Raw genomic sequence first — 16,975 nt, 5'->3', positions numbered from 1 at the left:
AATAAATAAAGAGAATTATTCAATAGAACTTTATTGTCACGTGACTAACAATAAGACAGCCGACAACGCGGAGCAGTTTCTCAAGAAAGCCGCTGATTACAAATTGTTTATACAAATTCATTATCGTGTGTCGTATACGTGTGTGTCTGTGTGTGTGCGTGTGTGTACGTATGCGTGTCCTGTGTACACGTATCTCAGATGCTACTTAAGTATTCACCGACGATAAAATGTGATGCAAGAGAAACTGGAAACGGAAGGTACAGTACAAACGCGGAAAGAAAGGATCAGCGATCATGATTCTGCGTTCTTTGTCACCTTAAAAAATTGATCCTGTTGGGTCCAGCATACAGTCGGGGATATTATCGGCTTGCAGCATCGTACCAACTATGATCCGCTAAGTCTACAAATAATATATCTCTCTACAATCCCGGACCGTTCGATCTCGGTTCACTTTCACACTCATCACAGTCGCGCAATCTCACTATTTACTCCCTTAAGCTGTGTGCACTGCGTTACGCTCATTTCATTTGCTTGTTTTCCTTTATTCCCTGCGGATAACATCAAGTCACAGCAGCTCTGAAGCCGAGGTTCGGTGGCGGAGATCGTTATTCTCCGCTGTCTGCGATCGAGAGCGAGGAAAGCACGAGACATCGCCGAGGTGCGTTTAATCTGGTTGCCGCCGTATAAACGGCAGTGGTGCGAGGAAATTTCGAAGAGTATATCACGTGAGATTTTTGTATTATTTTTTCTTTCTTTTCCATTCTTTTTGTCTGTACAGCGATCCCAATCGCCACTTGTGCGAGACGAAACGCGTATGGAGGACAACGATCGATTGCGAGGTACTCTCGGTATCGTAGGAGTGGGTTCATTTCCCTCTTCTGTTTTTTAAAATCGTTTTACGAAAAAGCAGGGGGGGAGGGCGGGGTCTTGACAATTGCACGCGCCAGCACAAATTTTCGAATAAATACGTCCGTGTAGCGGGGGTAAAGGGACAAGGATCGTCCAGGTCCACGATGGGATCCGACGTGCTTTGAAAGACTGGGAGGGATACCGAAGCTTTTATGCACATTTACAACATGCCGAAACCTTTTGAATAATTGATCGCTTTCAGCAGGCGATCTTGCAACTTTTCTATTGTACTGTAGTCAGGCAATAGCAAAACGTTGAAGCATGTGTGAGCTATTGGTAATCTGAAAAGCGAAAACAAACGAAAAAGAGAATAAAATTGTATCAGTTAGAGGAAAGGGCGATGCTTGAATCGCTTGTAAATCGTACCTATCCGAATCTGGGCCGTGTCTGGCAATGACCATCTTAAGTCTCGACAAACCACCAACCGGTACTCTGTCGCTTCCAGTGGTAAACTGGAGAAGCCTTCGTTGACTTTCCAGAGGCAACGAATGGGCAACGCGCCAGAAATTCCGCACCGCTTCACTGTCAACGGTGTAACCACCTTCGTATTCCGTGGCTGCTTCCAGCTCCGCGAAATCGAACACTTTGCTGCCGCAAACCAGCTACAGGAAACGGTCAGTTAAGAACGAGTATGTGTGCGTCCTGTCCCAAAATGATAGGACACTCGGAACACATAAATTATGACCTAAAAATATAAGTTAATGCACACCTGTTCGATTTCCTCGGGTCGAAACAGTAACGAGAGTGGACTCTCGTCCGTGACCATTTGGAAGCCGCGTCTGAATGCCTTGAACTGCCTCTCAACTGATTTGTTAAGTAAAAAGTCCGCGTAGAGGTCTACGAATTCCTTCTTGTTCTCTTGCGTCACGAACAATTCGTCCCCGTTCTCTTTCAGATCGTGGAAAGATATGGAACCAAACACATCTCTGCGGAACAGCAAGAAGCCATTAGTTATTAATTAGGAGATATTACTACGTCGACTGATTCGATTATAAACGCACTTGTAAGCCACTCTGAAGGTTTGCATGAACGTCTCCGGCATATCGTCCCCAGTGTAGTCAATCAATTCCTTTAGCGTTCGATACAATGTAGGGCTCCAGTCCTCCAAATCAGCAAAACTCCCTTTCCTACCCAGCAGCTTTCGATAAACCACCATCGAGAAGCGTACGTCTAGTATGACATTGTTGTAAATCGCTAGACCAAGGACAATGCCAATCAAAGTGAAGTGCGCGTCGCTTTCGAACGATGTTGGATTGAACCACGTCATCTGAGTGTCTTCCTGGGTCGTGAACATGCCGTAATCAGGATTGAAGATTTCCTCAACGATTAATTGAAAGAATTCTTTGGAGACCCCGCCCTCATCAACTCCTTGTTCACCCTCGAATTCGACGACTAGTTGCTTCTTGAGGTCCGACGGATTTTCCATCGCGATCATTTCCAGCTCCACTAACGCGTCGTCTATCAGACGATCTCGCCTTACCTGTTTCAACGAAAATTAAATCTGTTAACGGAAATTACGATAGAAATCGAATTATATACGTGCCTTCAGTCTTAAATACGGATTCGTAGGTTGACCGACCACCGTCTGTAAAAAGCTCATTCGACGTTCACTGTACATTCTGATACGATTGTCGTAATACAAGCCCAACGTTTTTGTAGCAGGCGTGAGGATAAAAGCGTAATTCATAAAGCTAAATTTCATAGGTTCTTCGCTTTTATAATACGCAAAGTCTTTGTCCATCTCTATGGCATCGCTCAGTGGTTCGTTATAAAAGTCAGTAAACGGTATAAATGGTTTTCGTGCATCTAGCGCGGTAATTCCAAGTTCTTTCGCTAATGGATCCTGTGAACGATTTCAATCACTAATCAGAAAAGTAATTCAAGGGAGCGCTAACTAAGCATTTCGTTTTCCCTTCGATGATGTTACCTGAGGAATCTGTGTTGCCGATCTTCCAGACTTATCGTTACCAGCGGCTTCGCCATCCTCGTCCAAGTTTAGTTCAGGTTCGTCTAATTCACCGGCCAACATACTTGCATAATAAAGAATTTTCATAACTTTTGTAGGAGCGGTAATAGTGTCTGCATCTTGAACGCAATAATCTCGCGTAAAAGACCCACCTATTACCTGTAAAGATAAAAGCTTTTGCAGTATTCTGTACTTCTCCTTGTAGTTAAAGTGAAGATACCTTGACTGTGATCAATTCTTGTAGAGCTTGCAGAATACTAGGAAGTCGACATTTACAGTGTTTAGCCCAGACGCGTGCAAGTTTCGCCTGCGCCACCATCGGAAAACAACTGAGCGCTTTGCAAAGCATGTGAAGAGCCAATTCCAAATATTCACTGTTCCCGAGCATAGGAATCTCAAATACGATCAGGAATACGTTTAATAAGCTGTCCATATTATCCCAGGGCATAATACGGAACACTCTTAAATCCAATTCAATGTTGTCCGCCAGAGTGACTAGCGCATTCACTAAAGCAGATTCGAATGCTTCCCCTAAACATAAAAACGGATACGAAGGATTAAGCGGTCATAGAGAACGTAGTGATTACTATTAAGTATCTTACTTTACGAAAGCGTATACTACCTGGCAAGAACCAAAGAGCGGTGAAAGCTCTTCGAACAGCTGGTAAATCGACACTAGTGTCATCATTGCTAGGAACTGTGGGCGACGGTTCACTGCTGTCTTCTTCTTTGTCCTCTCCTTGAAGCGATCGAATTGCTTCCTTGTCCATATCACTAGCTTGCCTCAACAAGCTATCCGAAGCTCTGTCAAGCAGCGCAGTGAGCGGAGAGTCATTTTTCACAGTCTTTTGGAAACTAAGGCTCAACGCTTTCGCACACGAGAACACTTCTCCCAATGTACGAATTAATAACGAATACAATCCTTCCGACTCGCATCTTTCTATTATGTCCAAAAGTTTATCTTCCGTGAGATACAGACCCTGCTTCCCTGTTGGCAGTAAATTAATCTTATTCTAATGACAGTGGTTTCACGTGTAATTTAGAATCGTGTGTAATGGCAACGAAGGCTTCCCAACTACGCCTATTATCAGACGTTTATCTCTCTAAATTATTTTAGAAATGAATGAATAACAAGAGGTGGGAATTAAACACAACATTTATTAACACGTTTACAGCAGCCACACAAGAATTTAATAAGTAGTTTTAATCAAATCTTTCGTACATTACTCTGGTAAGCGAGATGGAAAGTTAGTCAATTTTTGTAGGGTGACTCGTATATCTCTCTTTTTCCAAGTACCTCAGGTACAAATTAAGTACCAATAGTTTCGTAACTAAATGAGAATAATTTTTTACATTGTGCCCTCCCTTACAGAACACATTTCTTTTACGTTGAAATCTCTTTTTTATTTTATAGTTCCGTGACGTTTTCTTTACATTCGAGTGCTTATTGTTTCGTTTCCTGATTGGGTCGCTACCATAACTTGGAATATAAATTTTGTATCTATCTAATATGTTCTGTAAATTCTCTTCGTCCGATATCATCGAGTTACTTGGAATTGTAGTAACACGATTTTGATTTAATTCGTAGCAATAGCATAAGTTATCGGAACTACCTATTCTTGTTCTACTGACAGGAAGCGAAAGAGTAGCCTTCTCAGTTAAAATTCGTCCAATGTGAGCTTCATTGTTATTCGTAAATTGGTCGTTAGAAGAACTTTGAGTATTGTTATGCGTTAAAACTTGAGGAATAGAATCTGATTCATTTGTAGTTCTACAAATATCCACATCTAGCGAGATTACTACAGAATCGTTAATTATAGAAACAGGATGTGCGCTGGATGTTAATGTAATACCTTCTTCCGAACATGTTGGATTAACACTTTTAACTGGTAAACTCTTAGCTAAAGATGCTGGTCCCGGCTCCAAGGTTGTCCGAGCGACTTTACTCGGTTGAGTGCCATCGCAAAGCCTCGCTTCTTGCGAAAACAACTGGATAGCTTGAGCCGCTGCTTGATTCGGGGTAAGATTCGTTACCTGTTCAAATAAAAATTTGCACCACTAACAAAGACCTTCCTATTAAATAATCTACATAGGCTTCGCATACATACTTTGCCACTCGATGCACAGTTTTGATTGTCACAGTCAGGATTTCCACATCCATCTGTCAGTTGATAAAAGTACCGTTCGATCAACTTTTTAGCAACTGCACGCTTCATGTCGCTGCAAGGGCTCTCTGCTCCTACCCTGATAACACAATAACGGAGCACTGTAATTACTATTTACTTGATAACCTTTCTTGTTATGACATATAAAATTAAAATGTTCTTAGAATGCTCGCTAATTCTCACAATCATCGATGCGTATACATCGCAAAGTCTACGCCGAGCTATTGTTAGATATTACAGACACAGTCTCTAGCCTACAGACGTTCGCCAGTCACATGCCCGCAAGTACGAAAAATTTTCAACCCACAACGTCTCACGATCCGACCACACTCCTTCCATTTAAGAACAGAAAAGAAGCATCGATGTCAATGCTGAGCCCTTGATATCCAATGATCCACTGACCAACTGGATTATAAACATAAGAGGGGCCAAGGGGAGAGAAAAGTAGCAGCGTTCGAGTGAGATCCGAATAATTGCAATTCATTCAATTGGGAACACATGGTTGTGACGTATTTAGTCCGCGATCCGCGGTGTTGCCAATTCAAGTGGAAATGACAGTTCCGAAAGACATTGGCTCTTGCCGAGTGGGGAAAAGAGGGAGCCGAGTCGTTGTACCAAAACAAAGCGCGTTAAAAATAGCCAGGGCTCGTGGATTATTCTAACTATATTACGTTTCGCGAAAGAGCGAGGTAAACAAATTCTCACGCAACAGATACGGGAAGACAGGGAGAATGAATGTTGTAAACGGTGAACAGCACGAAACCGTGGATGTCACCTGGAAGCGTGATCTTCCCCAGGGTCCCCTTGGCCCTTGGCGCTCATAGACCGTGAATCTTCGAAATTTTGTCTCCTCCGTCGTCGATCGTAACAGGAAATCTCGCCACGACCGCTTCTTCTGCCTCGGCCAAAGTTCCTGCCGATCGGTCGGTGCGCTACCCGCTAAATTTGGTCGGCGGCTTCACCACTGCCTCTTCAATTGCGTTTCACTATGTATTACGCGTTACCTAGCGTTAGACTGGTTAGACACGTCGCGGGACTAAAACAGGAGAAGGAAGATGGAGTAAATAGATGGAAAGCAAGGAGAGAGCAATAAAGACAGAAGTAGGAAAAGAGAAAGACAGAGACCGAGAGACAGAGAGAGAGAGGGAAAGAGAATCGGCTTGCGCTCAAGAGAAGTATATTTGTCCCTAACTCGAACCGAACGTTTTAGAAGTCGAGGTTAGGTAAACACTGTTCCACAATTGCACGACGTTGTTAATGTCCGTGGATCGCGGGGCCCGTCGATTCGTTGACACGCGAATTTAGCAAGTCAGTCGCAAAACACCGGGAAATTAGGAAAATTGAATGATTTTGCGGCCCGTTCGTGGCTGCTGTCTACTGTTCTGCACGGACACGACCAGCTGCGAGTATCGAGACCACTGTCGACACCTCGAACGCCGCGGACGTGGTTCGAGCTGTCGATAACTCGAAGCGAGACGCGACTCGATTTATGCGGGAATCAGACGATTTTCACGCGTAGAGTTCGCTTCGAAGGACGAATATGTACTTTTCTGGGCGTTGGTATCTTTTTCACCGCTGAAGCGTGACGTGCGGAGCGGGAAATTTGACATGTAGGCAGTCACAGATAAGCCACAGGCGAGGTTAGGATAGACTTTATATCTTATGGGAGTTTGTATCACGCGAACTGAAGTACCGACTTCACGAAAAATCGGAGGCATAGACGAGGTATAGAATCCCATCCGTTTCAGCAGCTCGCTGAAATATTCCAATGGTGGTTATGTGTGCGTGACTGACGCAGGCGCAGTTCATGCACACGTAACCACCGCTCCTGTAGGTGTTTCCCCCTCCATCATTGGAGCCGACTCCCTCCGAACTCTGGTCACAGACGAGGTATAGTCCTATATCTCGGCTGTGCCTCTGTGTCGGAGGTTTTGACCAGCACTCTGTATTTAAGAACGGTGACTCCGGGAACTAAAACAACGCAATCACCGCTGTCAGTAAAGTTAGTAAAGGAAAAAACAATAACGATGCGTCCACAGTGTAAATTGGCCTGGTTCCTGCGTACACTTGTCACTTTTACAACGTACAACCTACTCCATAGTTCATAGTATGGATCCAGATCGAACTCGATTCATATTTGTGTTTCGTAGCAATTTTCACCACATTTAGTTTCAGTTTTCACCGCTAGATGGATCACGATCGAATTCCACTCTGAATTGATAATGTTGCATGCGATACGGAAATGGTAAGGAGGCTCGCGAGCACCCCGAGCTTGTGACACAAAAAGAAAATAAAACCGACTTGACAAAAAATAAAAATGCACTAAACAGTAAAAAATAATTTAATCCCTTAATTAATCTACGACCCTCATATTTTTTAAGTTGGCGCCAGATTTACACAGTGCAAATGATGAGACGCCGACTTAAAAAATATGAGAGTCGTAGATCAATTAATCTAGGGATTAAATTCTTTTTTACTGTTTAGTGCATTTTTATTTTTTTTTAAGTCGGTTTTAATTATTTAAATTTTTTTGTATTTTTTGTCTTTTTAGTTTAATATATATTGACACAACATGCTTAGGAGATATGCGTGTACGCACATAAAATAATAATAATTAGGTGACAATAGTCTTTATGATTAGCCAGAACTGGCAAAATATTGGGCCAATATTGATGCAGTGTAGTGTGGGACCCCCGACCGCTTTCGAATAAAAAAAAAAAGATTATCAAAATCGGTTCATATGCTGATCAGTTATGCGGACAAACATAAAAAATAAAATAAAAAAATACGTAAGGGTGGAAGCTATAACACCCTCCTTTTTGAAGTCGGTTAAAAATGACATTGGTTGATAGATCTATCATATTAGACCTGTTCTATAACTCGTCTGTGATGGCAATATCTTTTCAAATTGAACGGCGAGAGATTTAAATCCTATGATCTATTAATATTACTGACGCTGTTACTTGTGTTTCTAACAACAAGACTAATCTTACTATCATTATTAATACTGTGTTAGAAATATATAAAATTCATGACGTTCACTGGTATCTCTCTCGCTATATATTCATTTGCCATCGTTCCCCGTAACCAAACATTGCTTCGAATTTCTAATTATTCAGACATATCGATGAAAACCGCTACATATCAACAATGAAGGTACCGTTTAACAGGAATATCGATCTCGCGCTAAATCTAGCACACGTTATCGTAGGGCATCGAGTATAATTTGTTCCTTGATTTCGCGACAACAAGTGACCGTAGAACGTAGGGCAAAGCTAAGGGGTGGTAGGAGAAGCAGTAGCGAGGGGCTGAATAATATCTATCGGCTCGGGTTGAATGTACAAGGGAAATTGAGCTTTCGGGGGGGTGGGGCGAAACGAGAGTCTGACGTGAACAGGAAACCATTAGTTGACGGGAAAAAGGGGTGAAACTATCGGTGCCAAGCTGTGCCATTTGCTGGCCAAACGTGCGAATAAAGCCGCTCCCTCGGTCACACCTTCGTGCATGTGCTCACTACGTTCTGTTTCAATACGTTCCTGCTACTTTCTCGTTAATTGCGACACTAAATACACAGACGAATGGCATTGCACAGAATCACTCGGTTACCGCGTCAGTGTCTAGAGCAGTCTCTAGCAACAAAATATTATGGCACGAAGGAAGAGAAAAAGAAATTCGCTTGAAAGGATTTATAATTGCAATCGCTCGCGTACTTTGGTGTACATTTCAGTTGCTTCCTGCGATTGAATGGTAATTTTTACCGAAGTTGTCTCTTCCCAGAATAATTTATTCCGATTCCGCGTAGATAATGATTAAGTGCCATATTCCTGGAAATCGTTTGGATTCGAGGGCACGGAGGAGTTGGAAATTGGTTTGCGAGCTCGCGGTAAAGAATTTATAAACAACGCAGGGGAAGCATACGCCAGTCAATCGGTTGCCCAAGTTTTCGAGTTAACAATGTAATTTAAAGTTCCCAAGATCGCTCTCGGGGGCGCAGATAGCGCGGGCTATTTAGCTGGATGATCGAGAGCCGCTGATTGGACAGAAATCGGCCCTCCAGCGAGTAAGGTGTCGTCAGTAATTTGGTGCCAAGCCAACTTAGTCAACTACTCGAGATTTTTTCGATGATACACAACTATATCTGGCTTGGATCCGAAATATGTCAAAGGTTCGTATCCGCTACCTCCGCGATAGATATCTCGGCAGAAATCTATGTAACTCGCAGCGTCCACCCCCTTTAACGATTCTCTTCTTCAGTCTTTCACTGGCGAATAAGAGCTTAATCGCCCCTATTCAAATCTGTAATACGATAAGTATACTTGCAGAGCCTAGATACGATAGCCAAAATAACAAACACACTTAACCGAAACAGTAAAGAGAAAGACGCAATTCCAATTCTCGAATGGCACGATAAAAGAAAGAAGGAGCAGAAGTACTGTAGGGTTTGTCGGTTTTTAAAAACCGGGTTTGAAAACCGGTTTATATTTATAAATTTGTAAATTCGAAAATCCGTTTTTAAATTAAAAAAAAAAACAGTTTTATATGCTAGAATTAATATGCAGAAATGAATTAATTATTTAATTAAAAACGTTAACATTTTTACTTGAAATCGCCTTCCGAGGCGCCCGCGCAAGCATATTGTAGTAGGTAATAGTTTACTGTAAAACTAATCTTCATGGGTTCATATTTTCTGACGAAAACTACTAAATGGAATAAAGATTTATAATTTGGTGGCACAGTAAAAGATTTATACTTTCTGCGGATTATAGTTATTTTAGTTTTATTTATTTGGTTTTGTATAGATAGAGTATATTTTATTTTGTTATATTTTTGTAATTCCATAAATATTAAGGAAACTGAACATTTAAAATATTTGAACAAAATAAGCACAAATATTTATTTACCATTTTAACTATATATTTTTTTGTGAAAATTCGAAAACCGGTTTTTTTAAAACTCGGTTTTTGTATAAACCCTACGAAGGAGAGAGAATGATTCATCTGCATCGTATCGAATCTAACTGCATCGCGCTTTCGACTGGCGCAGAGAGGTTTGTGGACCTTTTAAATCTGGCAGCATCGCGAGACAATTTTATTGTCACCGTTATCGCGAGGAAGCAACTCGGACAGATCCAAGTAAACAGCTCCCCCTGTTTCCCTCGGCCGAAAAGATTGGGGCGGGGGAGTGAGGACGGTAGGGAATATAGGGATCGGGGAGCAGAGAGGTACACGGATTTACAGAGACTAGGGGTCGGTTGCTAGAGGATGAAGCTTCCGCTTGGATGCGGCCGAGTTTCGATCAAGGCCAACTTTGCCATTCGTTTGCCACCCTCTCCACCCCTTCTACGCCTGTCTCACCCTTTCCTTTCCTCTTCCTTCTCTCACGCCCCCCGACGCTTCTTTCTCACCCTATTTTTATACTCATCTTCTATTCGCCCCTCTTTTTGCGATACCTCACGGTTTCCCCATCGTCCCGCATCTACTTCTGTTCACCCTGATCGCCCTCCCCTTGTTCCGTGTCTACGAAAAAACGTTTCGTACCCGTTGTACCCTTCCCTCTTCAATGCTCCCTGGAATTCCCTCATCCACACCGCACCCGACCAGCAAAAGCGTGAACGTGTTATCGGACGCCCGTATTCCCCTCTGTATGTTTAACGAGTAAATAACAAAACTTCCCCTATTACGTAATTCAATTAGGGGCACATATGTCCCCATGAGTTCTCCTTCATTTCGCCTTCCACTTCATTGATTTACCCTTAGAGACGCGGTGCCTCCCCTTCTACGGCTCGAAAACGATTTAGTATCTCCATTCACAATGGATCACAGATTTAAGGCCTTTACTGCCGACTCGTATGAGACCCGCGAGCGTGACTCGCCCGTTACAAAGAACTCACAAAAGCAATTAACCTTTTTCATTAATTTTTAAGCACGTCCAGTGTCTCTGCCCTGTTGAAACGTCAAATCAAATTCCCCCTTAAAACACGAACGTTTGCCACAAAGTCGGCACGTCACAGCACGTGTAATTTTTGCTCTCCTTCCTCTGCCTCATTTTCACGTGACTTCTTCGCACTTTCCCTCCACCCTCCCGCCCGTGTGTCCGTTATTTTCCCTTCCATCGAGGCACGTATTGCGTCATTGTTCCAAACAGCCTCTAATTCCGCCAGTAATGATCTCCTAGTGGCTGCTCGACCTGAGTCGCGTCGGTGTTTCTGCGTTACGCGCCGCCGCTCCCACCCGAGTTTCCTCCTATTAAATTTCGATCGCCGATGCATCGGATCCCCATGGCCAGCTACAACAGTTCAATATGGCTCTACAATTAATTTGTCATTCACGAGCCGCGCCGCCCACCTTGCAGTTCATTACTGGCGTCTCCATTGAACGGGGACAGGATGCATCACCGCGGCTGCTTCCAGATACGAGAGGACGTTCATTCACGAGTTCACATTGTCGCCTGGAAGGACAATCGCAAAGATGAGAGCACGTCTGTGCGGTGTGCAAGAGTCAGATTTCACCAGTATTGATCCGTCTGTTACACGCTCGATCTCTCAATCTCCCTGCTCCTCCCGCGTTTCTCCGTTCTCCTCGGGCCAGCTGGTATCTTATATCCTTCACCTTGGAATCCGTAAAACTTGGGACTTACTTCCAGAAGCAATCGCTTACGCGGCGCCGTATCGCGCGGCGCAAACGAAACAACCGTACGCATCGGCAGCGAGGGGGATCGATGGGTTGCAGTGTTCAATCTTCGTTAATTGCGTGTTTCACTTTTCAAGGTGTTCGTACCCATTACCAGGCTCCTTCGTTAATAGTTCCAGGTCGACGAAAGGGAAGAAAGAATAGTGTTGAAATTAAATCGCGCCCGACGGGCAGGGTGAAGAAAAAGGACGCGACGGCTACTAACCGAAGGCTTCCCATTAATTTCCGTAGCCCGGGGCCTCTCTGTTTCGTATTAACCCACCGCGAGGAAAGCGTTGCTCTCGACGAGCCGCGACAATTAACGCGCTGGATTCGTTAATTAAACCCGCGACCCTCGCGATTCCTCGCGGGCGCACGTGGGCGAAATGGGGAGGCGGGCGATCTCGGTTGCTCGGCCGTGAAAAGGTGAGTGTGTTTTACGCATCGAACACGAACGCCATCGTGAGTGAGTTCATCCACGATGGGTCGATCGGTTCAGTCGCGATAGACGGTGAAACTCGTGCGCGGATCGGTCGATCGCGATCTGCAGCGTTGAATTTTTATTTTTTAAGAATGAGTGAAAACGGACGATCCTTTTGTCGGTGTGAAAGGGAGGATCTGAGCTTCTTGGAAAAATCACTTGCGCAATTTGATGCGTGGAAATGTTGTCGCGCATCATCCCTAAAAGTAGTTTTTCTTTTTGTCGTTGTTCGCACATCACTTTACATTATTTTACAATACTTTTCATTTATATGCAATCCTCATTGTTATACTCACCATTCAAAACTAAAGGGTAATATTACACTCGAATAATAATAATTCTACATCTCTTTGTTCCCTTTCCACGGCCGCGGGGAACCGAGCGCCGATCGATAGACTCGCTGGACCGAGCTTCGTTACCGAAATCGCGTTGCTCGCAGGTGAGTGTCTTTCGAGCGGGAGACTTTAAGGGGCACGGCTTGAAGGTCGAGACGCGGGATTAAGGGCAACGTAAAGGGGAGAGAGAGAGAGTGTAACATCGGCTACAACCCTTTGCACGGAATGCTGCCTGCGCATTCGTAAAGCCACAATGTATTTCGTTCATGTGGAAGAACAGTTTGCGTTGCAAAATCGAAAAGGAGACGATTCTCCGAGAATATAAGCTGAAGGTGTTTAAAGATTATTTAATAATATTCTCATGTCTAATTCTAGTCCAAAGCTCGAGGATTCAAAGAATTACAACTTTGGGGGTTGTATTCGTGTGCGAAAATAGCAATGTCGACATATATTAGGCCTAGTTGGGTTTAGTAAGTAGTTAAAATCGTTGAGTACCTACTTGGAAGCGCAAGTTGCCTTCTCTGAAAAGTCGTGCTTAGGCACTCGCAGTTGGAATTGTTATTAGCCCGGATCTGCCAATTGTTTTACCTGGAAGAAATGGGATGCTCACTCACAAGGGAAGATCCCGAACCCGAACGTTCAAAAAATTCTGAAACTTTGTGAATATGCAGGGGATTTCCTCCTGATTGCAACGCAATTTTTGTTTGCTGCCCAAATTCACTCGAAGGGGGTGAAATTAATCCCTGAAAATTCGGCTATTTTCCGATTTTGTGTTATAACTCGCGAAATGTAAGAGATAGAAAAAAAGTTTCGAGACAAAAGTTACTTCTTTTAATTAGATCTAGCATTTGGTAAAAAAAAATTATACAGTTCACGAGTTATAACAGAAAATCGGAAAATAACCGGATTTTCCGGGGTCAATTACACCCCCTTAGAGTGAATTTGGGCAGCAAAGAAAAATTGCGTTGTAATCAGGGGGAAATTCCCTACATATTCACGAAGTTTCAGAATTTTTTGAATTTCCGGGTTCGGGGTGTTCCCTTGTCAGTCGTTTAGTAGATAGGCATTTAGTGGCCAGCTCACAATTTGATCTGGATTCAGGGTCCCCCTGTAGCGTCTACACCGTTGTGCGGCGAGGCTTGCAGAGCAGAGTCGCCTCGAAGGATCTTCATTAAAGGGAGCCTGCTACCTAATCCGAAAATCCGTTGCGGTCTACTTTGTGCGCGCCCCGAAGATGACATTACGAAACACGAAGCAGCCAAATTCTGCGAAACTTTGCTTCAAATCTGACAGTATTCCAACGATACATCGATAATCCTCGTGCTTAAGCTGGGTTTACACCTGACGAGTGACTCGGCCGAGTCATCGGTCTGCTACTCGGCCGAGCGAAAATCTTCCCCGCCGGATTACTCGGCCGAGTACTAGAGCATGCGTTCAGACTGGGCGAGTGCTCGGCCCAGTGTGCTCACTCGGCCGAGCACTCGTCAGGTGTAAACTAATGCTTAGCGTTTGAACGTTTACATTCTGAGAAATAACGGCGCGATCCTGCACGCAGCATCATTTGCAATCGCGAGTCGAAAGCAAAAAGTCCTTCTTACCATCGTGCAGCATCATCTGCTGGAATTAAAAATTCGCATGACAGCGTAAATGATTCCTCGATAAAGCTCGTTGGTAATGCCCTTTCGCAAACGTTTCGCCGAAATTGTTAGGCAACGTTTCGCATTTAATTCTTTTCGCGAGCTATATACGTCGGGATTGTGTAGAAGAGGGACGTACTGCTGAGATTATGACGTCAGCGCTTCCGTCATGAAATCTTGGGTACGTGGGCAGTAAATTGTTGCCGTGCCACGTACGATAACAGCGGCACTCTGGAAAATCCTCTCTGATGTATGATCCGGGGATTTCATTATATTCCATGGCGACCGTCGTTGATTTCGCCCACGAGCGAGGGGTAAGAGAAACGGGAGGCCTTTCACATGTGAAGACCTGGAAATATTGGCTTCCTGATCGTGATCCGCGAATTGACGGTGGCTATTGGTTTCCGATCGCGAAATAATCGAGTTTCCAAACGAACCAGCAGCCTTGACATATTCATTAAATGTTCAACACCCGACTCGGCGCGGAAATCGAACCCTCCCCTATCCTTCTCCTCACACGCAACTGTTACGCGTGTTATTGGAAATCTATGGGGTCGAGGTAGGAAGAGATTCATTAGCAATGTCGATTAATAGTTGCTAAACAAGTAGTATTGAAACGAGATTCTAACGACACTTGCATTGCTCGAGTCGAGATGGCTCGGTGTGTCTTTTCAATCCTGGGGATCAACGCATGGTGCCAATGATCCTGGATGATTTTGGACCCATGAAAGTGGAATGGGATGGTTCGCGACACGCGGGAGGCAATAAGTCTTCGAGGGCACGTGAGAGTCAAAAGTGACGATTTTAAACTGACCACACTCGATAACGTTCACTTCAAATTTGTGAAATTGTATAGACACAGGTCTAGCTTCATGAAACCCTATAATGGCGGCCCCAGATTCATCAGACTGAATTTAAACCTCCGTGAACTTTCAACGTCGAAAATTTCAAGTGCACATTGATCCCAACACGTTTGGAATTCTTTCTATTGAGTTCTGCAGGGCTGGAATCCTCAAGTTTGGAACCACCCCTATTAGGCACCACAAGCCCAGACTCTTCGCTGAGTTTATTCGTTCTATGGTCCTCGAGTGAGTTTCCTTAAACAAGAGGTGTTAGCATCTTCTGCCACCGGGTGTTATGTTATTGAAGACTCTGGTCCCTACGCATTAGAGATTTTTTTTCTTGGATCCTTTCCATCACAGGTTATAAGTATCTTATTTCGCACGTGCGATATTTTCTTTTCGTGCTGCCAGTATCATGTTCCATAAGTTCTCGTGTGATTTTCCTTAATTAAGAGGTGTTAGTATCTTCTGCCACCGGGTGTTATGTTATTGAAGACTCTGATCCCTACACTTTAGAGATCTTTATTCTTGGATCCTTTCAATCACAGTTTATAAGTATCGTATTTCGCACGTGCGATATTTCCTTTTCGCGCTGCCAGTATTTGCCGGGTATTTGGTGCTAGCTGGTGCTGCCGAGTATTTGGTGCTAGCTCTTATATATATAATATATCGTCATTTGATACGAATGAAAATTTGGTCGAAATACATTACAATTAGTGTTCCTTCTCGAGAATGCTTTCTCGAGAATTTCTCGAGAAATTTTATAATTGCTTATTTCTTGTTTCTGGAGAAATACTATAATTTCTCGAGAAACTTAAGTCTAGGAAAAATATTATAAATCTCAATTATTTTCGTAAATGAATGTATTACTAGTTAATCGCGAACGTATAACCACATCTACAATTTATAATACATCTTATTAATAACATTAAAACCTATATGAATTCCAATAGAAATTCACAGTACAGAAGATTCGATATTATTAACTGCTGAAGGTGCTCTTAAATTCTTATTTAAAAATTTAGAAAAATTGTATACTGAATAAAGTACGTAATGAGTTTCTTGTGGCTATTAAAGAAGAAATATAGAAAGGAGGAGATAATTTTTTCTATAATATATATATATTATATATATAACGTCAAAATATAAGAGTAACAGATTTTGCCACAAAAAAAGAAATAGATTAGCTGACGCTACATTAGACGCATTTTGCTATTCAGAAGAAAATTTTAAAACCAAAAAGTAATGTTTCGCTTTGTACAAATTTTGTATTAAATAAATAAATTTACCAATTATATTTAATATCTATTTTTCATTTCCACAAGTTTTGTATAAATTAGGCAGGAATAATCATTTAGTTAAAGTTTTCTTGTGTTTTTGATAAATATTATCAACATTATTCCAAAAATATAATTTTTACAATATCTTTTTCAATTTCTCGAGAATTCTCGAGAAATATGATCTCATTTCTGATTTCTCGAGAAACAAACAATATGGAGAAATCGAGAACACTAACTAGAATGGATCGAAGGTAGTTGGTTCGTGTCTATTGTTAGGTGTGTTACCTGCTTGGTCAGACTCTCTGTCTATTTTTTAATTCGTCTATTTCTAGCAGAACGCGTAGGCACGCGGCGGCAACGGCTTTCAAAGGTGAGCAGCCGCGTGTGACGAGATCGCAAAAGACCAGGCCGGTTAAATTGCAACGTAACGTGGTCAAAGAAGGATCGCGGGGCATCTTTGCGTCGGCTTTGTCCAGAGTGGCGTAAGGCTAATAACTCGGCGTGCAGCTTCTTACATCCATATCTTCTGGATTTCGTCGAGGTTACTCGTGGCACAGGGTCTGCGCAGTTCCGTAATATATGTCGTTCCTTATAGCCGTGTTTCGGAAAGAATATCTTAAACTCGCTTCTAGAAATCGTATTAAATATAAATCTGTGAACTTCACTCGTGATTAAATTACACGTGGCAATTG

At 43.0% G+C, this 16,975-nt stretch overlaps 1 protein-coding gene across 2 annotated transcripts; it reads right to left on the bottom strand.

Moving 5' to 3' along the window:
- Positions 1-15: 15 nt before the first annotated feature.
- Ube3a (ubiquitin protein ligase E3A) lies at positions 16-6,467 on the bottom strand. 2 transcript variants are annotated; one of them, XM_076809320.1, is made up of 11 exons: positions 5,816-6,467; positions 4,984-5,119; positions 4,729-4,909; positions 3,498-3,863; positions 3,096-3,406; positions 2,837-3,034; positions 2,453-2,752; positions 1,911-2,389; positions 1,619-1,835; positions 1,276-1,511; positions 16-1,190 (listed from the first exon to the last, which is right to left on the bottom strand). In XM_076809320.1, exons 1-11 carry the CDS (start codon positions 5,860-5,862, stop codon positions 1,070-1,072), a joined length of 2,592 nt encoding a protein of 863 aa, XP_076665435.1. In that variant the 5' UTR covers positions 5,863-6,467; the 3' UTR covers positions 16-1,069. The 2 variants fall into 2 exon arrangements, with proteins under 2 accessions (XP_076665435.1, XP_076665434.1); XM_076809319.1 differs by lacking the exon at positions 5,816-6,467 and adding an exon at positions 5,330-5,601.
- Between the last annotated feature and the right edge of the window lie 10,508 nt (positions 6,468-16,975).

The sequence above is a fragment of the Andrena cerasifolii genome, chromosome 3 (assembly GCF_050908995.1).
Source record: "Andrena cerasifolii isolate SP2316 chromosome 3, iyAndCera1_principal, whole genome shotgun sequence".
In the NCBI taxonomy this organism is placed as follows: Eukaryota; Metazoa; Arthropoda; class Insecta; order Hymenoptera; family Andrenidae; genus Andrena; species Andrena cerasifolii.
Note: the sequence above shows the minus strand (reverse complement) of the source record. Positions and strands in the feature narration are given on the sequence as shown.

Bases quoted from the DNA above. Each gene is read 5' to 3' on its own strand.
- Ube3a (XM_076809319.1), bottom strand. From the start codon at position 5,379: ATGGAAGGAGTGTGGTCGGATCGTGAGACGTTGTGGGTTGAAAATTTT. The intron at 2,753-2,836 runs GTAACATCATCG...AATCGTTCACAG, and splicing joins CGGCAACACAGATTCCTCAG to GATCCATTAGCGAAAGAACT. The intron at 1,836-1,910 runs GTGCGTTTATAA...GCTGTTCCGCAG, and splicing joins ACCTTCAGAGTGGCTTACAA to AGATGTGTTTGGTTCCATAT.